Here is a 16,184-nt window from a genome sequence, read left to right as displayed (position 1 = left end):
TACAAAACTGGTTTTTTAGAAACAAAAATATTTCACTCGTTCATTTATGTCATTCTCAGACAATGTATAATATCTATAATATTTAATAAAATAGTACTTAAATCTCAAGATTGAAAAATTCATCGGTTTAAAGCTCCTTTTATTTAGATGATACATTGGCGACGTAAATTGTTGCATAATATTAATGAAATAAAATAAAATGAGTTAAAAGATTGAACAGCCAATAACTAATTTTTTTCTTAATTTTAAATATTACATACAGTAATTTTTGTTTATAAAGAAGTTACTGTATATCGAAAATATAATTCAAAATTTTTAGAATTACATATAGTCACTAATATGCAACTATTGCGTAATGCGTTGTAGTTAATTAAACTTGATTCAAATGTTAGTTAAATCAATCTACATTCATTTTTTTTTTTTTTTTTTGCTTTATGGATTGACGTTCAATAGTATAATGAAATCTCACGCAAGATGTGATCGGTTTATTGTATATCCGATATGTTTATGGATTGACAATGCGCATAACTTTTAGTCCAATTTGACTTATTTAATTTAATTAGTACTACATTGCGACATTTTTTTCTTACATCATTTCAAACTTGTTGCTAGTATGCCAAGTGTAAACAATGTCTTCAAAATTTTTGGCAGAGTTATCAAGTGATTATGAAAAACTTTTTGAAGCAGAATTAGGATATGATGTTATCATTTACGCTGGGGAAGAGTCAAACGTTAAAGAAATCCATGCTCATTCAAATATTTTATGTATCAGGTCTCAATATTTTCGTACTGCATTTTCTAATGAATGGGCAGAAAAAAAAGATGGAAATTTTATTTTAATGAAACCAAATATTTCGCCTCACTTATTTAATATAATTCTCAGGTAATTTATCACACTAACAATGAAAATTTTTTCTTTGATATTTATTTAATACTAATTTAATTATCTTTAACGTCAGATTTATATATTGTGGAAATATTGAATTGAAGAATTTACAAGGACCTGAAGTATTGAAACTCTTGATAGCAGTTGATGAACTTAATATTCAACAATTAATTTCTTACATTCAAGAATATTTGATTGATCATCAAACTGAATTTTTGCATCAAAATCCAAGTGGTATTCTTGAAACTATTTATCAGCATGAATCATTTACGGATTTACGGAATTTTTGTCTTGAAAAAATTTGTGAAGAACCTGAAATTATATTTAATTCAGATAATTTTATTGACTTAAAGGCTCCTTTATTGGAGATATTATTAAGACGAGATGACTTAAATATGGATGAAATTAAAATTTGGGAAGATGGTGTTTTGCGCAGCAAAATATGATAAATGATCCAACAAAATGGAATAACGAAAATATTATAAAGATTGAAAGGTCATTACATAGTTTTATTCCTCTAATTAGATTTTATGATATTAAACCGACGGATTTCTTTTACAAAGTTTATTGTTATAAAGAAATATAGCCTCAGGATTTAATTCATAATCTTTTGGAATTTCACATAGTTCCTAATATGAAACCAAAAATTAATGTAGCACCTTCAAGAAAGCCAAATTTAAAATTTATACTTGATTCATCCTTAATTGAATCAAATCGTGTTCCTTTATTTGCTTCATGGATCGATAGAAAAGATTCCTCCTATAACAAAAATGATATTCCTTATGAATTTAAATTATTATATCGTTCAGATCGTGATGGATTTAATAGTAAATCTTTTCATATAAATTGTGACAATAAAGGAGCTACTATTTGGATAGCAAAGATTAAAGGTACAACACAATTAGTTGGAGGATATAATCCACTTGATTGGGGTGGGGATTCTGGTTGGAAAAGAACTACAGACAGTTTTCTATTTTATATTACAGATGCAAAAGATATTTCCACTGCAAAACTAAGCTATGTTAATAATGCAGATTATGCTATAAGTTGCCTTGACAATCGAGGACCAAAGATGGGTAATTTCCGTTGTGATGGCACCAACGATTGGAAATTTTGTTTTACTAATGATGTTAATGTTAAGTTGGCTTACCCTAAAATAGGTATTCCAGAAAGTTTCATGGTAGAGAGTTATGAGGTATTTCAAGTAGTTAAAAAATAGTTAATAGACATTTTTGGGAAATCTTTTACGATATTTATTAAAAGAATAAAATATCAACATAATATATGTTTATGGAATTTACGTATTTAATATTCTGTTATTCTATATCAAGCAAAATTATGCTATTATAATATAGCATTTAATTTCTAAAAAATTTATGACTTATCTAATTATCTTAAGATAAGAATTTTTATTACTATTAAGAAGTCAGGAAGGCCACCTTCCAGATAAAATTCACCTAGTAATTTTAAATCAAACAATAATAAAATCTTTTATTATTAAATTCCTTAAATATAGTAGTATAATCCTTTTTAATTGAATTATTTTTAATTAACATGCATGTAATAGTATTGTTCACCTTAATTATTTCCATAATAGTTTTTAAATCTTACATTACAACTTAAAGTTCATTTCATAAATCAGTTGATATGAACCAATTACAACTAAATTTGAAAATTTTGATCATAACAATTGGAAATCAGTATTATCCTAATGCACCACCTGAACTCATCACCCGATTAAAATTTCAACCTAAATTTTGAAAGCCAAGTAATCACAATTAGATTAGCATTTATATGTGCCATTCAAATTCACCATTCAATTTGAAGTTGACCCAAAAATGACAATTTGAGTGCTAATAATCAATAATTAGCATAATTGTCAATTGGCATAACAATGATGGGCCATCCGAACTTGTCATCCAGTTCTAATTAGTCCGGAGCGAAGCGAAACTATATACTACGCATATCGGTTCACAAATGTCCCGTTATTCCGCTCAACTAATGAGTAGATACATTTTGAGTTTTAATATTATATAATTGATATGTCACCACGTGAATAGATTTTCGCTCTGGACTTAACAACGGTAATCAACGTATCATCTGGGAAAAGAAAAAGAAATAAAAAAAATTTTACCTTCTCATTTAATTTATTAGTAGTTAATAATTAATAACAATAAATAAAAATAAAAAAAATATCAATTTGTCCGTAGCATCTTATTTCATTTGATCAAGCCTAAAACTATTATTTCAAAAAAAAAAATAATTTATTAATAATTAATATTTTATTTTAATATTGAATAATAATAGTAAAAAGAAAATCAATTATTTCACATGGTCGTGTAATTGACTAGTAATAATTCTAATACATATTAGTATATTTATATAATTATTATTGAACGAATTTGGTTTAAGGGGGGGGGCTTAAAAAAAAACCAGTATTCACGTAATGCATATAAAATGGATGTAGTGCAAGATCGGGCTCAGTTTATTTTTTTATTTTTTTTTTTAAAGAATAAAATCATGTTACCTGTCTAGTATTCATATTCGATATACCGATATATCATTAAAAACTTGATATAATGATAAATTTTTACTTTCCTACCGCTATACAATGACGGATATACGTAACTATATTTTGAGTTTTACTGCGTTTATTGCAAAAAAAGATGCAGCTAAAACTTGATCTATCACGTGCATTAACTCTTGAACTCCTTACATGCATACTAAATATAGATAGAAGGATCAAGATTATCAACCTAACTTGACTTCCTTATATGTACGTGTATGTATGATTCGGGTTAGAATGATTACTCGAGTAATCCATCATGAGTAAAGTTATCTAGAAAGGCTAATATGATATTCAAATAATTTAAGGGGGATAATCCTAGATAAAAGTGGATTGTTTCTGACCATCTTTCTTTTTACTTTGCGTTGCGTACTACAATATTATTACACTTTCTATAATCTTTGAAAAAAATGTTTATTTTTATCAGCGCACCAAACGACAAAAGTGAAAAAATCAAAATAACGTGTTCACCCACGGACGATATAAAAGAACTCCGTGATATAATTTCTAAAGAGTTCGGTTGTAAAGAATATCCACCTGAAAGGCAACGCCTTTTATTTGGAGGTAAACAGGTAAATAGGACGCGTAATTACGCGTTTTTTTAGTATGACTGTCAAGTATTTGTAATTTTAATGTATCTTAACTCTTTTTCTGACACTAACATAATTTTTTTTATAAAAATATTTATTAAAATGTTCAGCTGGAAAATGGACACACTCTCTTTCATTATAATATTAAGCACAATAGCGTCGTCCTACTCATTAGAAAACAAAAAATTGAAACCTCTGGTGAAACCGAATCTGCAGTTTTATCTGTGGATATCCCTGTGAAAGCTGAGAAAAAAGTTAATTCACAAGTGTCAGAACACGAGATTTCGAACCACCCTATCGAAACTAAATCAACATCTGTCATGGATGATCTGAATAATTTTGAACAAGAAGAGGAATATTTTTGTACTTTATGTGAAAATAAAAAAAAAAAGTGTAAGCATTGTGGGTGCAATATTTGTGGCGGAAAGGATGACGATGAACACACGATAGTGTGTGACGAGTGCCAATATTATTTTCATTTCTATTGCTTATCCCCACAAATCACTGAGCTACCAAACGAGGAGTGGTATTGTCAAGATTGTAAGCATAAAAATGTTGGTGTCGTGTTAGCTGGCCAAAGTTTAGATCTCGAAAATTCGAAAAAATCAAAGATGCCGTCAGCTACACAAAAAAAGAAATGGGGAGGAGGAATGGCTTGCGTAGGACTTTCCAAGAAATGTGAGATAGTAGAACCTGATTACTTTGGACCAATTCCTGGTGTTCCAGTTGGTTCATTATGGAAATATAGAATATTTTGCTCTGAATCAGGAGTCCATCGTCCACCTGTTGCTGGTATCGCTGGAAAAGCTAGCATTGGCTCTGTATCTATTGTACTCAGCGGTGGATACCCTGAAGACAGGGATAATGGCGATGAATTTTATTATACTGGTTCCGGTGGTCGAGATCTTAAAACTGGAAATAAACGAGTTGCAGTACAGTCATTCGATCAAGAGTTGACTAAAACAAATGAAGCTCTTGCTAGGACTTGTGATGCTGAAGTTAACGCTAAAAAAGGAGCCGAAGCGCGGAATTGGAAAAACAGTATGCCAGTAAGAGTATGTCGATCCTCGAAATTAATGAAGCATAATCCAAAATACGCACCAGAGGAAGGAATTAGATATGATGGAATATATAAGTTAGTAAAGTATTGGCCAGAAAGAGGTGCGTCGGGATTCAAGGTTTGGAGATATCTTATGCGCCGGGACGATCCAGAACCAGCTCCATGGACTTCGGAGGGAAAGAAACGAATTAAGGAACTTGGAATAAAAATGATCGTTGGAGATGATGATGAAGTTTCCAAGAAACGTACACTTGATTCAGATGATGATAAAGGTGTAAAATCCAAAAAAGCTAAAAAAGACAACAAATACAAAATTTCGGCCAACCTTAAAAAGTTTATTGAAGACGATAAAGATAATCAACGAGCCTGGACTACAGTTCTTGAATCAAAATTTGAAAATCACACGGAATTGATCGAAATTATAAGCGAACGGGAATTCAAGTGTCCCGTTTGCTTTGGATTAGTTGTGCAACCTATCACTACAAATTGTACTCATAATGTTTGCCTGGAATGTCTTACTCGAAGTATATCAATTATGGGTCACAAATGTCCTGAATGTAGAACCGAATTTCCAACGAATTTCAGATTGAAACCGAATCAAAAACTTATCAAAGCGTTACATGAGGTGATCCCTACTTATGACTTGTAAAATCATATTAAATTTCAATTTTTTTGGTTTTTGTAATAGTCCATTTATAATGAATTATTTGGGATTTAAGACAATTTGTTAATTATAATTTAATGGGATTTATAGTAAATTGCAATAAATTGATTTTACAAACATTTATACATTTGATAAATGGTTGCTTTGTTATTTGAATGTTTTAGTTAAAAAATGAATAAATTCATCCGAATGCCTATTTTTGTTTTGACTTATCTGTTTAAACAGGGTAACATGAAAGATCCTTAGTAATGTTGTGGAGAACAGAACGAAAATTGCAGATACTAGTGATGAAAGTGATGTTGTAAATTGACGAGTCATGTGATGCCGATCAACAATGAATCATATGCGCAGATTTTTAAAAAGATATATTAATTTCTCAGGTATAGGTGCGTCAATTTTATAAGTATTTCATAAAGTTAAATGAGGTACGTTAAATCGGCTAGTCCAAAAATGCGCGGATATGTGCTGTACACATTGGTTTATATAATTGGTTTAATTCCCCAAATAATAATGAATGTACTTATGGTAATTTTGATTTTCATTAATTGGTTCATGACAAAGTTTTTGCAAAAATATGTCACTTTTGCCTAACTTAAAAATATCACGCATTACTTGTTTATATGAATAATTGAATCGATCTTGACGTATAAAGTGTATTATAATGACAAGGAAATTGTTGATGGATATAATCCAATAATATGGCTATCTTCTGATAAACCAAAGGTAGATTTTAAAAAAAAGAATATTTTATTGGATATAGTTGCCCGTTGGGAATGATTAATGTCAATATACCGTAAGTCGTCCTGGTATAGAAATTTTTGATCCAAACCTTTTAATATGCAGTACCACCTTTTTTCAGTATCGAACACGTATGAAATGTATTAATCTAGTATTTACATATAAATATTTTTAAAAATAAATAGAATTGAAGAATTAAATGAATTAAACAATTTAATGAACGATCTGACCGAAAAAAATGAACGTAAATTTCCTTTTTTAAAGAAAGGCATTTTTTTTTTCAAATAAATCATGAATAATTTATTATAATAAAAGTTTTTATGTGCGATTTAATTTTTTATCTCTTAAAAATCGATTAGCCATTATTAACCCGATCGATTAAAATTTTTATTCTAAAAAAAAAAAAATTCTAAAAAATTTTTATTAAAATTTATTTATTAAATTAATTTTAATTCTACAACAAAAAAATTATTTATTAACAGAAATTAAATAAAAATAGATTCTATCTAATATTGAATTATTATATTCGCTTCATAAAATTCACAACGTTAATTTCATCCATCTTGAAGCTACTAATTAAATAAATTAACTGTTAAAATTACTGCGACGTTTAGCAATTCCCAATTATATTGACAATAATGTAGTTATTTATATTAAAGATTTGTCGTTTAAGTGTAAAATGAAATTCGTATTAATTAAGGAATTGTGAAAAAATAAGTATTTTCGAAAAAACTTTAATATTGTGAAAATACTACAAATATTTTTATTAATTAATTATTATTTCTTATTATTTTATAAAAAAAAAAACAAAAGTATTTTTATTAAAAAAATAATAACGTTTATCAAATAAAAAAGTATTATAAAAAAAATCAAATAACAAAAAAAAGTCAACGGGAAAAAATATTTATATAAAAAAATTACGTAAAAAAAAATGGGTTTAGTCTATAAAAAAAAATACCCTCTTAGGATCGATGATCTAACCAAAAAGAATATAATTCTCTATTAATTATATAATCAAAAATTAATCATGTATTTTTTTAGTTATAAAGATTCTAACTTTAATATTATCGTCAAATTGAAAAATTATCATAATTTCTTTGGCATTAAAATTTGACCGGAGTTAATACATTACGCAAAATTTAAATCTCAACCGCTCCAATTTATTGTTAATAAAAATTTTTTTTAATACTTATTATTTAAGTGTAATTTTATTATAAAAAAACAAAACATTAATTATATACAATTCTACTTTAAATTCTAGTGTTTTTGCCCAATAGGAATCTCATCATATAAAAACTATATACATATAATTAAGAGAATATTTGCGACAAAATAATAATCTTTCGTCAATGTTAAAAATTAGAAATTTGTTAAATATAAATTATAATTAGCAAAAACATAATGTTTGAATATAAAAATATAAAAATAATGTTTCTATTGTCAAATTATATTGCAAATCGGGATTACTTCTCGTAGTATACATGATTATTGAGATTTCCAGTGATTGAGATTATTTCCATTCTTGATTATGAATTAGATTATTGGGTCATGTCGCGTTATTAGGTAATGTCACATTATTTGGTAAGGTCGCATTATTTTGTTCTTTTTTGTTTTTATACCACTTGTATAAAAGGAAAATTCCGACTATTAATAAAATGGCATCAATTATAGCTCCAATAATTATACTAGTTATGACATCTGTATAATTTGTTTTTGTGTTTAATTGTGAATTAGGTTGTTGTATATCATTTGTTTTTGATGGAGACGAAGATGTAGATGTAGGTTGATTGGACTGTATATTATTATTAGGCGTAAAAGATGATGTCCAAATATATTCGTTATTATTACTAATATCAAGCAATAGCAAATCATCCTCACTTTCATTATTATAACCTTCACCTTTTAATACATAATTATAAATAAGTATTTCTATTATATTAAATTAAAAATTTATAAATAAATATTAATAATTATATTTACCAAAAATTATACTCATGTATTTTCCAATTAATACTGCTTTATGAGAAGTACGACTTGATGGAATCTTTCCAGTAACTTTTGGAATATACCAATTAAAATTATTTATGTCTAATACATAAAGTGGATTTTTCGCGATGGTTTTATTGTCTTCTTGTCCTCCATAAATAATCACACTTTGTTTATCTAGTCCTATTAATCATGAAATTAAATTAACTTTCTTTTGAATGGCTAAAAATGTTATAATATTGTTTCATTAAAGTATTAAATATTTACCAAGAATACTTGAAAATGAATATCTTGCTGAAGGTATTGATCCACTAGTTTGCTAAAATATTTAAAAAGTTTTAATTTTATAATAAAATTTATTAATAATCAAGTCTACATCAAAAAGTGTTCGTTACCTTTATAATCCAAAAATCATTCATTGTGTCGTACAAATAAACCTTTATATATAAAGTAATATACATATTATTTATGATGATCGATTGATAGATTTTTTATATATATATATTTACCTGATCTAGTGGAATCGATCCATTATTATAACCACCTAATTATAATAGTAATATTATCAATTTATAAAATTTCATAATTTGATTTAAAATTTAAAATACTATTACATACCCATATAAATAATAAACTTATTTGGTAATAATACAGCACCGTATTGTGATCTTGGAAATGGTGAATTAGTTGAATTGGCTTTTTTCCAAGATAAATTATTTGAATTTATTATAAACATATCGTTAACATTATACGTAAAAGGGTATCCGCCAAATAAATATATGGTTGATTCATCAAATATAGAAGTTATTCCTTGTTTTCCTGGTACACCATTTATTTCTTGAATTTTCCATAAGTTACTTTGTGTATCAAATTTATAAGATGAGGCCATCGTTTCATAACTATTTAAACTAACACCACCAAATAGGAACATCGTGTTATCAACTGCCAAGGTTGTAGCAAGATGATGTGACGGAACGATGCTATCTTTTGAAGATAAGTTATGCCATGTTACTTTGTTGGTATTAAAAGGAACTGAGAAATCAATATATAGAAATGCTTCTTTTGGTGATGAATTGTTGCCGTTAATAGTTCCACCTAAAATATATAATTTTTTGTGAATAAGTGTAGAAGTATGACCATAACGTAGATCTGGCTTGATAAATATTTGAGATTTTACTTCATTTAATAATAATTGAAGAAAAATACAAAATATGATATAAATTGTAAAATTTTTTAATAAAATCATTTCTTTTTGAATCTATTTTTTTTTTTTTTCTAAACATAAAGTTGAAGAACTTATTATGAGTCCGAGAACCGATTATATATACCGATTATATTTAGTTTGTTTGTTTTTTTTCTTATTTAATTTTCTTATTTAAGAAACAAATTCGATTATTATCATTTCTTAATAAGGTTTCTACTTTCATATGAAACCGTACTACCTGAACTAGTACCACTGCAGTACTTTCAGTACTTTAGAATTTCTAGAATGCCGATCATCCGGCATACCGATGTAACACAATTCATATCTTGATAGGCGAGATCGGGCGTATGACTTGGCGTAAAATCTTACACGAATAAAATTACGATAAACTCAGAATAACTTACATTAAGAATAACCTTATATATTCTGATTAAGAGAACAAGAGGAAGTTTGTCTTAATTTTTTAGTTTTGGGATTTTTAGTATTTTGTAGATCGCCGGTTGAGGCAGCGAATATTGCTAATTTTTCATTTATGACATTTTTGTTATGATTTATGCATTTATTATCACACATTTATTTTGTTGTTTATTTAAATAAAGTTTACAGTACACCTTAAATTAGATTATACATTTTTATTTGAACGCTATTATTTCTTTTACTTTCACGTGACTTCGCCGGAAAGCGGCGGTAACACCCTTCTTGAAATGAACAAAGCCGATTGTTTACCAACAAATTGTATTGGAAGTACCTACTGCATTATTTTAGAAAGCGGTGGTAACACACTTGTTGAAATGAACAAAGCCGATTTACCAACAAATTATATGGAAGTACCTACTGCATTATTATAGAAAGCGGTGGTAACACACTTGTTGAAATGAACAAAGCCGATTTACCAACAAATTATATGGAAAGTACCTTTGGCTAGTCATTGTTTATATTATAGTTGCCAAAATTTTAATAGTTGTATATTTATAAAGAATTCTGCTATCGAGACAAACTAAGTAATATAATATATCCTTTAAAAAGAACGTTCATTGTGGCAACAAAAAATGTTCCTAATCAGGGTTTTAGAATGAATAATGAATATGCAGTACTATGTTTATCCACAAAAATTTATGCTATATCACATGATAAAATGATAATTATTACTGGCAAAACTTGAGTAAATATAATTTAAAAAAATTTTGTCATATTTTATAAATAATTTGAATTGTGTAACATTGAAAGTGTGAAATTCTTGCGTCCGATCTATTTCGTATTTATCATTCCATGATTGACCTTCCAAACCACGACAGGATTTTTTTTTAGTGAGAATTTTTTTGATTTAGTGAGGACTTTTTTTGTTTATTGAGATTGTTTTTTCAATATTATTTCCCAACTAATAAATTGCGTGAAATTTTTTTTGATATTAACAAATTTTTTTTAGTGAGATTGTTTTTTTGATAAATCTATATAACTAATAAAATTTGTCTGACGTTTTGGTCGAATTGGTCGTTGGGCATAAATAGTAATTTTGAATTGTGCAACTTGAAATCCCACGCCATATAATCAAAACTCGTGATATGCCTCCCTGATCTATTTATGGTCAACTAATCCAATTTCAGTTAGGTTCCTTTTTTTTAAAATTTTTCTTTTTTTCTCCATTTAGGTTTGATTTTTTCCTAAACTGAAATTTTTTTTTTTATTTTTATATTATTTTTTTTTTCGATCTTTTTTTAGACAGTATTGTTATTTTTTTTTCTTTTTGGACCGAATTATTTGTCCTTTTTTTTCAGAATTTTTTTCAGTATTTATTTATTTATTTATTTATTTATTTATTTATTTTTTTTTTTTGGATTCCTTTTTTTTGTAAATTTCCTTTTTTTAAATCGATTTCTTTCTTTATCCTTTTTCTTTCCCCAAATTATTTTTTTAATTTTTTTTCAATTTTTTATTATTATTAAATTAAGAAATAAAATATTATATTAAATATATTTACAAAATTATTGTTTTTTTAAAAAAATCAAATTGACCGACGTTGATAAAAAAATGATTAAGATTTTTTCAATTAAAATTGAACGCTGGATAAATAGTTTGCTTTTCAAATTCATAAAAATAAAAAAAAAACTTGATATTTTTACAATTAATTAATTGAAAAAATTGTTAATTTAATAATAGATTATTATAACCAAATCTTTATTCAAAATTCTCTAAATAATCACCAGGTTTTTGAATAAAGATTTTAATTTCAAATGATTTAATTAATTAATAACTTATCGAGTAAAATGAGTATCAAAAGAATAATAATAATAAGTGAAATGAACAGATTCTAGTGGGTTAGTTATGGGAATGGTTTTAAAATATAGTTGGTTATGTTTTAAATAGTTTCGTTCTTAACTACTCCACCGTCGAAGTAGATTTTAGTTTAGTTCATTTTTTTATTTACTTCTACAATTTTGTTTTGTTTATAAATTCTTGTATATGCTAACTATTACTGTTTAATAAAAATAAAAAATAAAAATTACATCATAAATTACACTATTATACTAATTAATAGTAATCTTTTTTTTATAAATATTTTATTATTTTATGATCAAGTTGTGGGGATATGTTAAAATAAGTATAATTTAATGACCACATAAAGTATTAATCCGTAACAGGCATTAAATTTGACTCTCTCAATAGATTATCCATGTGAATGATTTTATCATTTGATTAATCTTTAAGAACAAATAATTTTAGATATATTATTGTTTGTTTTCTCAAATATTATAATACAGCAAAGTTTATAATAGCAAAAAGATTAAGCATTACATTAATCGAGATGCATACCTTGTGATAAATAAAAAGCAATCAATAAATTTACAGTATAATTATCATTATGCCAATAAAGTAGCCAACGAACTGCTATAATAACTTTTGAGCTTAATGTTGAAAAATTCATGCTGTATTTACAGTCTTACACTTTTAATAATATTATTATTATTTGGGTAGGTATATCACTAGCCACTAGCTATAATTAATAAAATCATTTAACCAATTCTGGTTAGAGTTTTCTGATGCTCAAAACTCAAAGCGTTTTAATTACAACTAAAAATCATAAACGGGTGAGGCAATTGCTGCTATAGTAACTTTACATTAGTGATAGTTTATATTGTACAGTATATCGTGTAATTGCAAGAATACACAAACAAAAATCTCCAAATAATAATGTACTGGCTGAGGAACAAATTGATACATTTATGTAACAAAAAATAAATATATGAATAAATATTTTTACAGTAATATATATTGTTCATTCATTAGAAAATTCAAAAATTTAATATATAAAATATTTGAATTTCTTTAACAAATGACACGCAGTGATTCGTATGGAACCCAATTTATAGTGCTATCTAATCCAAGTAGGTTTAAACAGTAAACATATTAAAGCAAAAAATATATTCAGTTTTATATAATACATAGTAAGAAAACTGTGAATCATTTTAAACAATGATCGTAAGAATAAATGAATGACTTATACAGCTAACATAACCAGGGATATGACCTATACTTTATTATCATATTATACATACTACAATGCTCATACACATTCATACGCAAAATTTACATTTACTTTTTACATAAAGATGAACATGAAAAAGTTATGATTTTTTTCAAAAAAAAAGCTAATTCAATAGGAATGTAATCTATCATATATCTATAATTAAAAAGAGAAAAAAGAAAACAACAAAATAAAAAATAAAAAAAGAAAACCAAAATATAAAAGAAAAACTCCATAATTGAAAAGTTCTATTTGTCTATGAGAAATCTATATCTCAGTTCACATCCTCAACTGGCCTTCAGGACTAACTGATCGTACTCTCCTTCTACGCCTCCATGCATACACTTACCTCTAATAACTTTATAATAGAAGGAGGATTACCCTGATTAATAGCCATAATTATGCATGCCCTATAAAATTTACAAAATTTTTAGTCACTATCACCTCATACCATATGAGGTTTACCACCCTGTTAATTATGCCTAAGCAGGGAACCCCAGGACACCCATGTGGCCATCATAGGATCTATGGTAAATGGACTCATATAGTATTAAATAACAATAACTAAGTATGTGACATGGCATAGGAGATATGTGTCATTTCCAACGGGAACCTGGCCTTCCCTCCCATATGGATCAGCTTGGGGATCACCTATATGGCATCATTGTAGCTATTACTTCGTGCACAGAAGCAGATAGCTACTAGCCTGTAGCAAATGGTACGTACTACGAGCACATAAACCCCTATGTCAATCATAATAGTTCACCATCCGGAAGACTTTCAGTGAACCCTGCAGTGCACACCTACTCATACGTCCATCCGGCGAACTGTTATAATTTATACGTACCACTTAATGATGTGACCTAGCCTCGGATAATAGCCCTAGCCTGTCCTTTATTGTAAGCATCATCTTGATGGTCCATTTCATTGATTTCAGTTAATCTGTCTAAAAGAAAATTGTGAAGGTAATAATACTTTGATAAACGCGTAAAAAAAGGTCCACAAAAGCAGAGACTATACTGATAGGATGGTTTGTAATATGGTCTTTACCTATAAAACAAGTATCCAAGAGAAACTCGTTACCTATATATTGTCTGAACTCTGAAGACAGTCCCGCACAATAAACATTACATGGTTTTGTATTTTTATTTACGTCATTTTTTTTTGCTTGTTGTATGTTGCTTCTAACCTTGGACTGGACACCTAGACGGTATACCTAGATAGTGACACCTAGATAGGGACTTATTACGTGAAAAAAAAGTCAAAGGTGGGTTACCTTTCTCCCGAAGGATAGAGGAATGAGAGATGTGTGATTAAAAAAAAAGAAAAAGGGCCGTATAAATAAATATATATATATTTTTTTGTTGTACAAGCTTTTCATTAGATGATATCAATGACTTTTGCGGATGTTTAATCATGATTAAGTAATACATAATCAATTAAAAAGCCACGAAAAAAAATAATATACGCGTAAAATGCAGACGCGTTGTACGCGTTGCAAATAAAAGAGATTTATAATGACACTTTAATAATAGGAGATAGACATAAACTAACACAAGCCACCGATTTTATTGATATGCAGTATATTACATCATTACATCAATTTATCGTATAGTTGCGCCACTACATCGGGTTTCATCCTAAACTAATATAATATTAGAAATGATGATTCGTTGCTTTAGTGACTTATGTAAGGGAGTAGTTGAAACTTATGAAAACAAGCAAACACACAATTTTTTGAGAAATAGTATTTTAATGATGTGAATAGGTTGGTGACGTGACTATGGACTACCGTGTGACAGAGCCATGAACCGCTCAGGTAACGTGACGATTAGCGTAAATTTCATGAAATTTTAGGGACGAGACCCTATAAAAAAATTGAATACGTTTTTTATAAAGTTTTTATACGATTTTTTTTCCTTAGAAATAACGTATCATAATAGGATACGGGAAAATGCACAATTCCGTATCACTAAAAATATGGTTTGGATACGGAATTTGCACGGGATTTATATGGAATTTACATGATTTGATCATTGATTTTATCACGGAATTTATACGATTTGGTCACTGAATTTACTATTTGTATTACAGTTTACTATAATTGTATTTACATAAATCTAATTTTACTTTATTAAATTAAATAAAAAATAAAAAATAACAAAGTACAAATACATTAGGCCATACAAACTTGATTTTATGGTTTTCATAATATAAAAATTTCATCAATAACCCGGCAACCCGGCTTTTAATTTTTTTTTTCAAAAATTTTATATGCGAAATTTTTTTTCAATTTTTAAAAAATTCTCACCCGGCATAGTAATAATATAAAAAAACTTTTTTTAAGACTTAACAAAACTGACCCGGCCGGATTATGAAAACCATTTTTACCACTTTGTGTCGCCTTATGAAAATTCCCTCCTTATTAAAACCACCTATTGCAACCAAAATTATCTATAAGTTCAGGTTCATTTGGAGTCAAATAACCTAAAAGAACAAAAAAAAAGATTGAAAACAAAACCCATATAGTATCTGCAATCGTCCAAGTCACCAAAGGTCAGCATTCCTATAAAAAAAGAAAGAGAACTCCAGAATGTCTGACCTACATAAAAGAAAAGAATTATGAGGCGTCTATTGAAAAAAGAAACCAAAACAACAAAATAAATCCAAAACTGACCTACAAAAAAAGAAGACTCTGAAGCAACAAAACTGAAACAACCTACAAAAAGAAAAGAATCTGAACCCAACTTACAAAAAAACAAGAAAATTTGAACTGACCTAAAAAAAGAAAAAAATCCTGAATCATCCTACAAAAAAAAGGACTCCCAAACTGATCTACAAAAAAGAAAAAAGAAACTGAATATTCTCACAAAAAAAAATCTGCTGGCCTATGAAATTAAATATAAATAAAAAAGAAAGGGGAATAAAGAATAAACCAAAAAAAATATTTTTTTAAAAAGAGGGGTA

At 27.5% G+C, this 16,184-nt stretch overlaps 3 protein-coding genes across 3 annotated transcripts; 1 reads left to right on the top strand and 2 right to left on the bottom strand.

Annotated features, from left to right (window-relative positions):
* The first annotated feature begins 3,788 nt into the window (after positions 1-3,788).
* On the top strand, positions 3,789-5,902 carry OCT59_028590 (uncharacterized protein). Its single transcript, XM_066147401.1, has 2 exons — positions 3,789-4,024; positions 4,153-5,902. The coding sequence occupies exons 1-2, from the start codon at positions 3,863-3,865 to the stop codon at positions 5,749-5,751; spliced, it is 1,761 nt and encodes a 586-aa protein (XP_065994112.1). The 5' UTR covers positions 3,789-3,862; the 3' UTR covers positions 5,752-5,902.
* Positions 5,903-8,050: 2,148 nt separating this feature from the next.
* Positions 8,051-9,736, bottom strand: OCT59_028589 (uncharacterized protein; the record flags this gene model as incomplete). Its single annotated transcript, XM_066147400.1, has 6 exons — positions 8,051-8,403; positions 8,485-8,673; positions 8,758-8,809; positions 8,886-8,927; positions 9,000-9,034; positions 9,109-9,736. 6 exons carry the CDS (start codon positions 9,734-9,736, stop codon positions 8,051-8,053), a joined length of 1,299 nt encoding a protein of 432 aa, XP_065994111.1.
* A 5,830-nt stretch (positions 9,737-15,566) lies between these two features.
* Positions 15,567-16,023, bottom strand: OCT59_028588 (uncharacterized protein; the record flags this gene model as incomplete). The annotated part of the gene is made up of 4 exons (XM_066147399.1): positions 15,567-15,652; positions 15,739-15,819; positions 15,895-15,936; positions 15,996-16,023. 4 exons carry the CDS (start codon positions 16,021-16,023, stop codon positions 15,567-15,569), a joined length of 237 nt encoding a protein of 78 aa, XP_065994110.1.
* Positions 16,024-16,184: the final 161 nt, after the last annotated feature.

This window comes from Rhizophagus irregularis, chromosome 8, assembly GCF_026210795.1.
Source record: "Rhizophagus irregularis chromosome 8, complete sequence".
Classification (NCBI taxonomy): domain Eukaryota; kingdom Fungi; phylum Glomeromycota; class Glomeromycetes; order Glomerales; family Glomeraceae; genus Rhizophagus; species Rhizophagus irregularis.
Note: the sequence above shows the minus strand (reverse complement) of the source record. Positions and strands in the feature narration are given on the sequence as shown.

What these genes read in the sequence shown, in the direction of transcription:
- OCT59_028590 (XM_066147401.1), top strand. Translation starts at nt 3,863, where the DNA reads ATGTTTATTTTTATCAGCGCACCAAACGACAAAAGTGAAAAAATCAAA. An exon ending in TTTTATTTGGAGGTAAACAG is followed by an intron (nt 4,025 to 4,152) that starts GTAAATAGGACG and finishes TAAAATGTTCAG; the next exon opens with CTGGAAAATGGACACACTCT.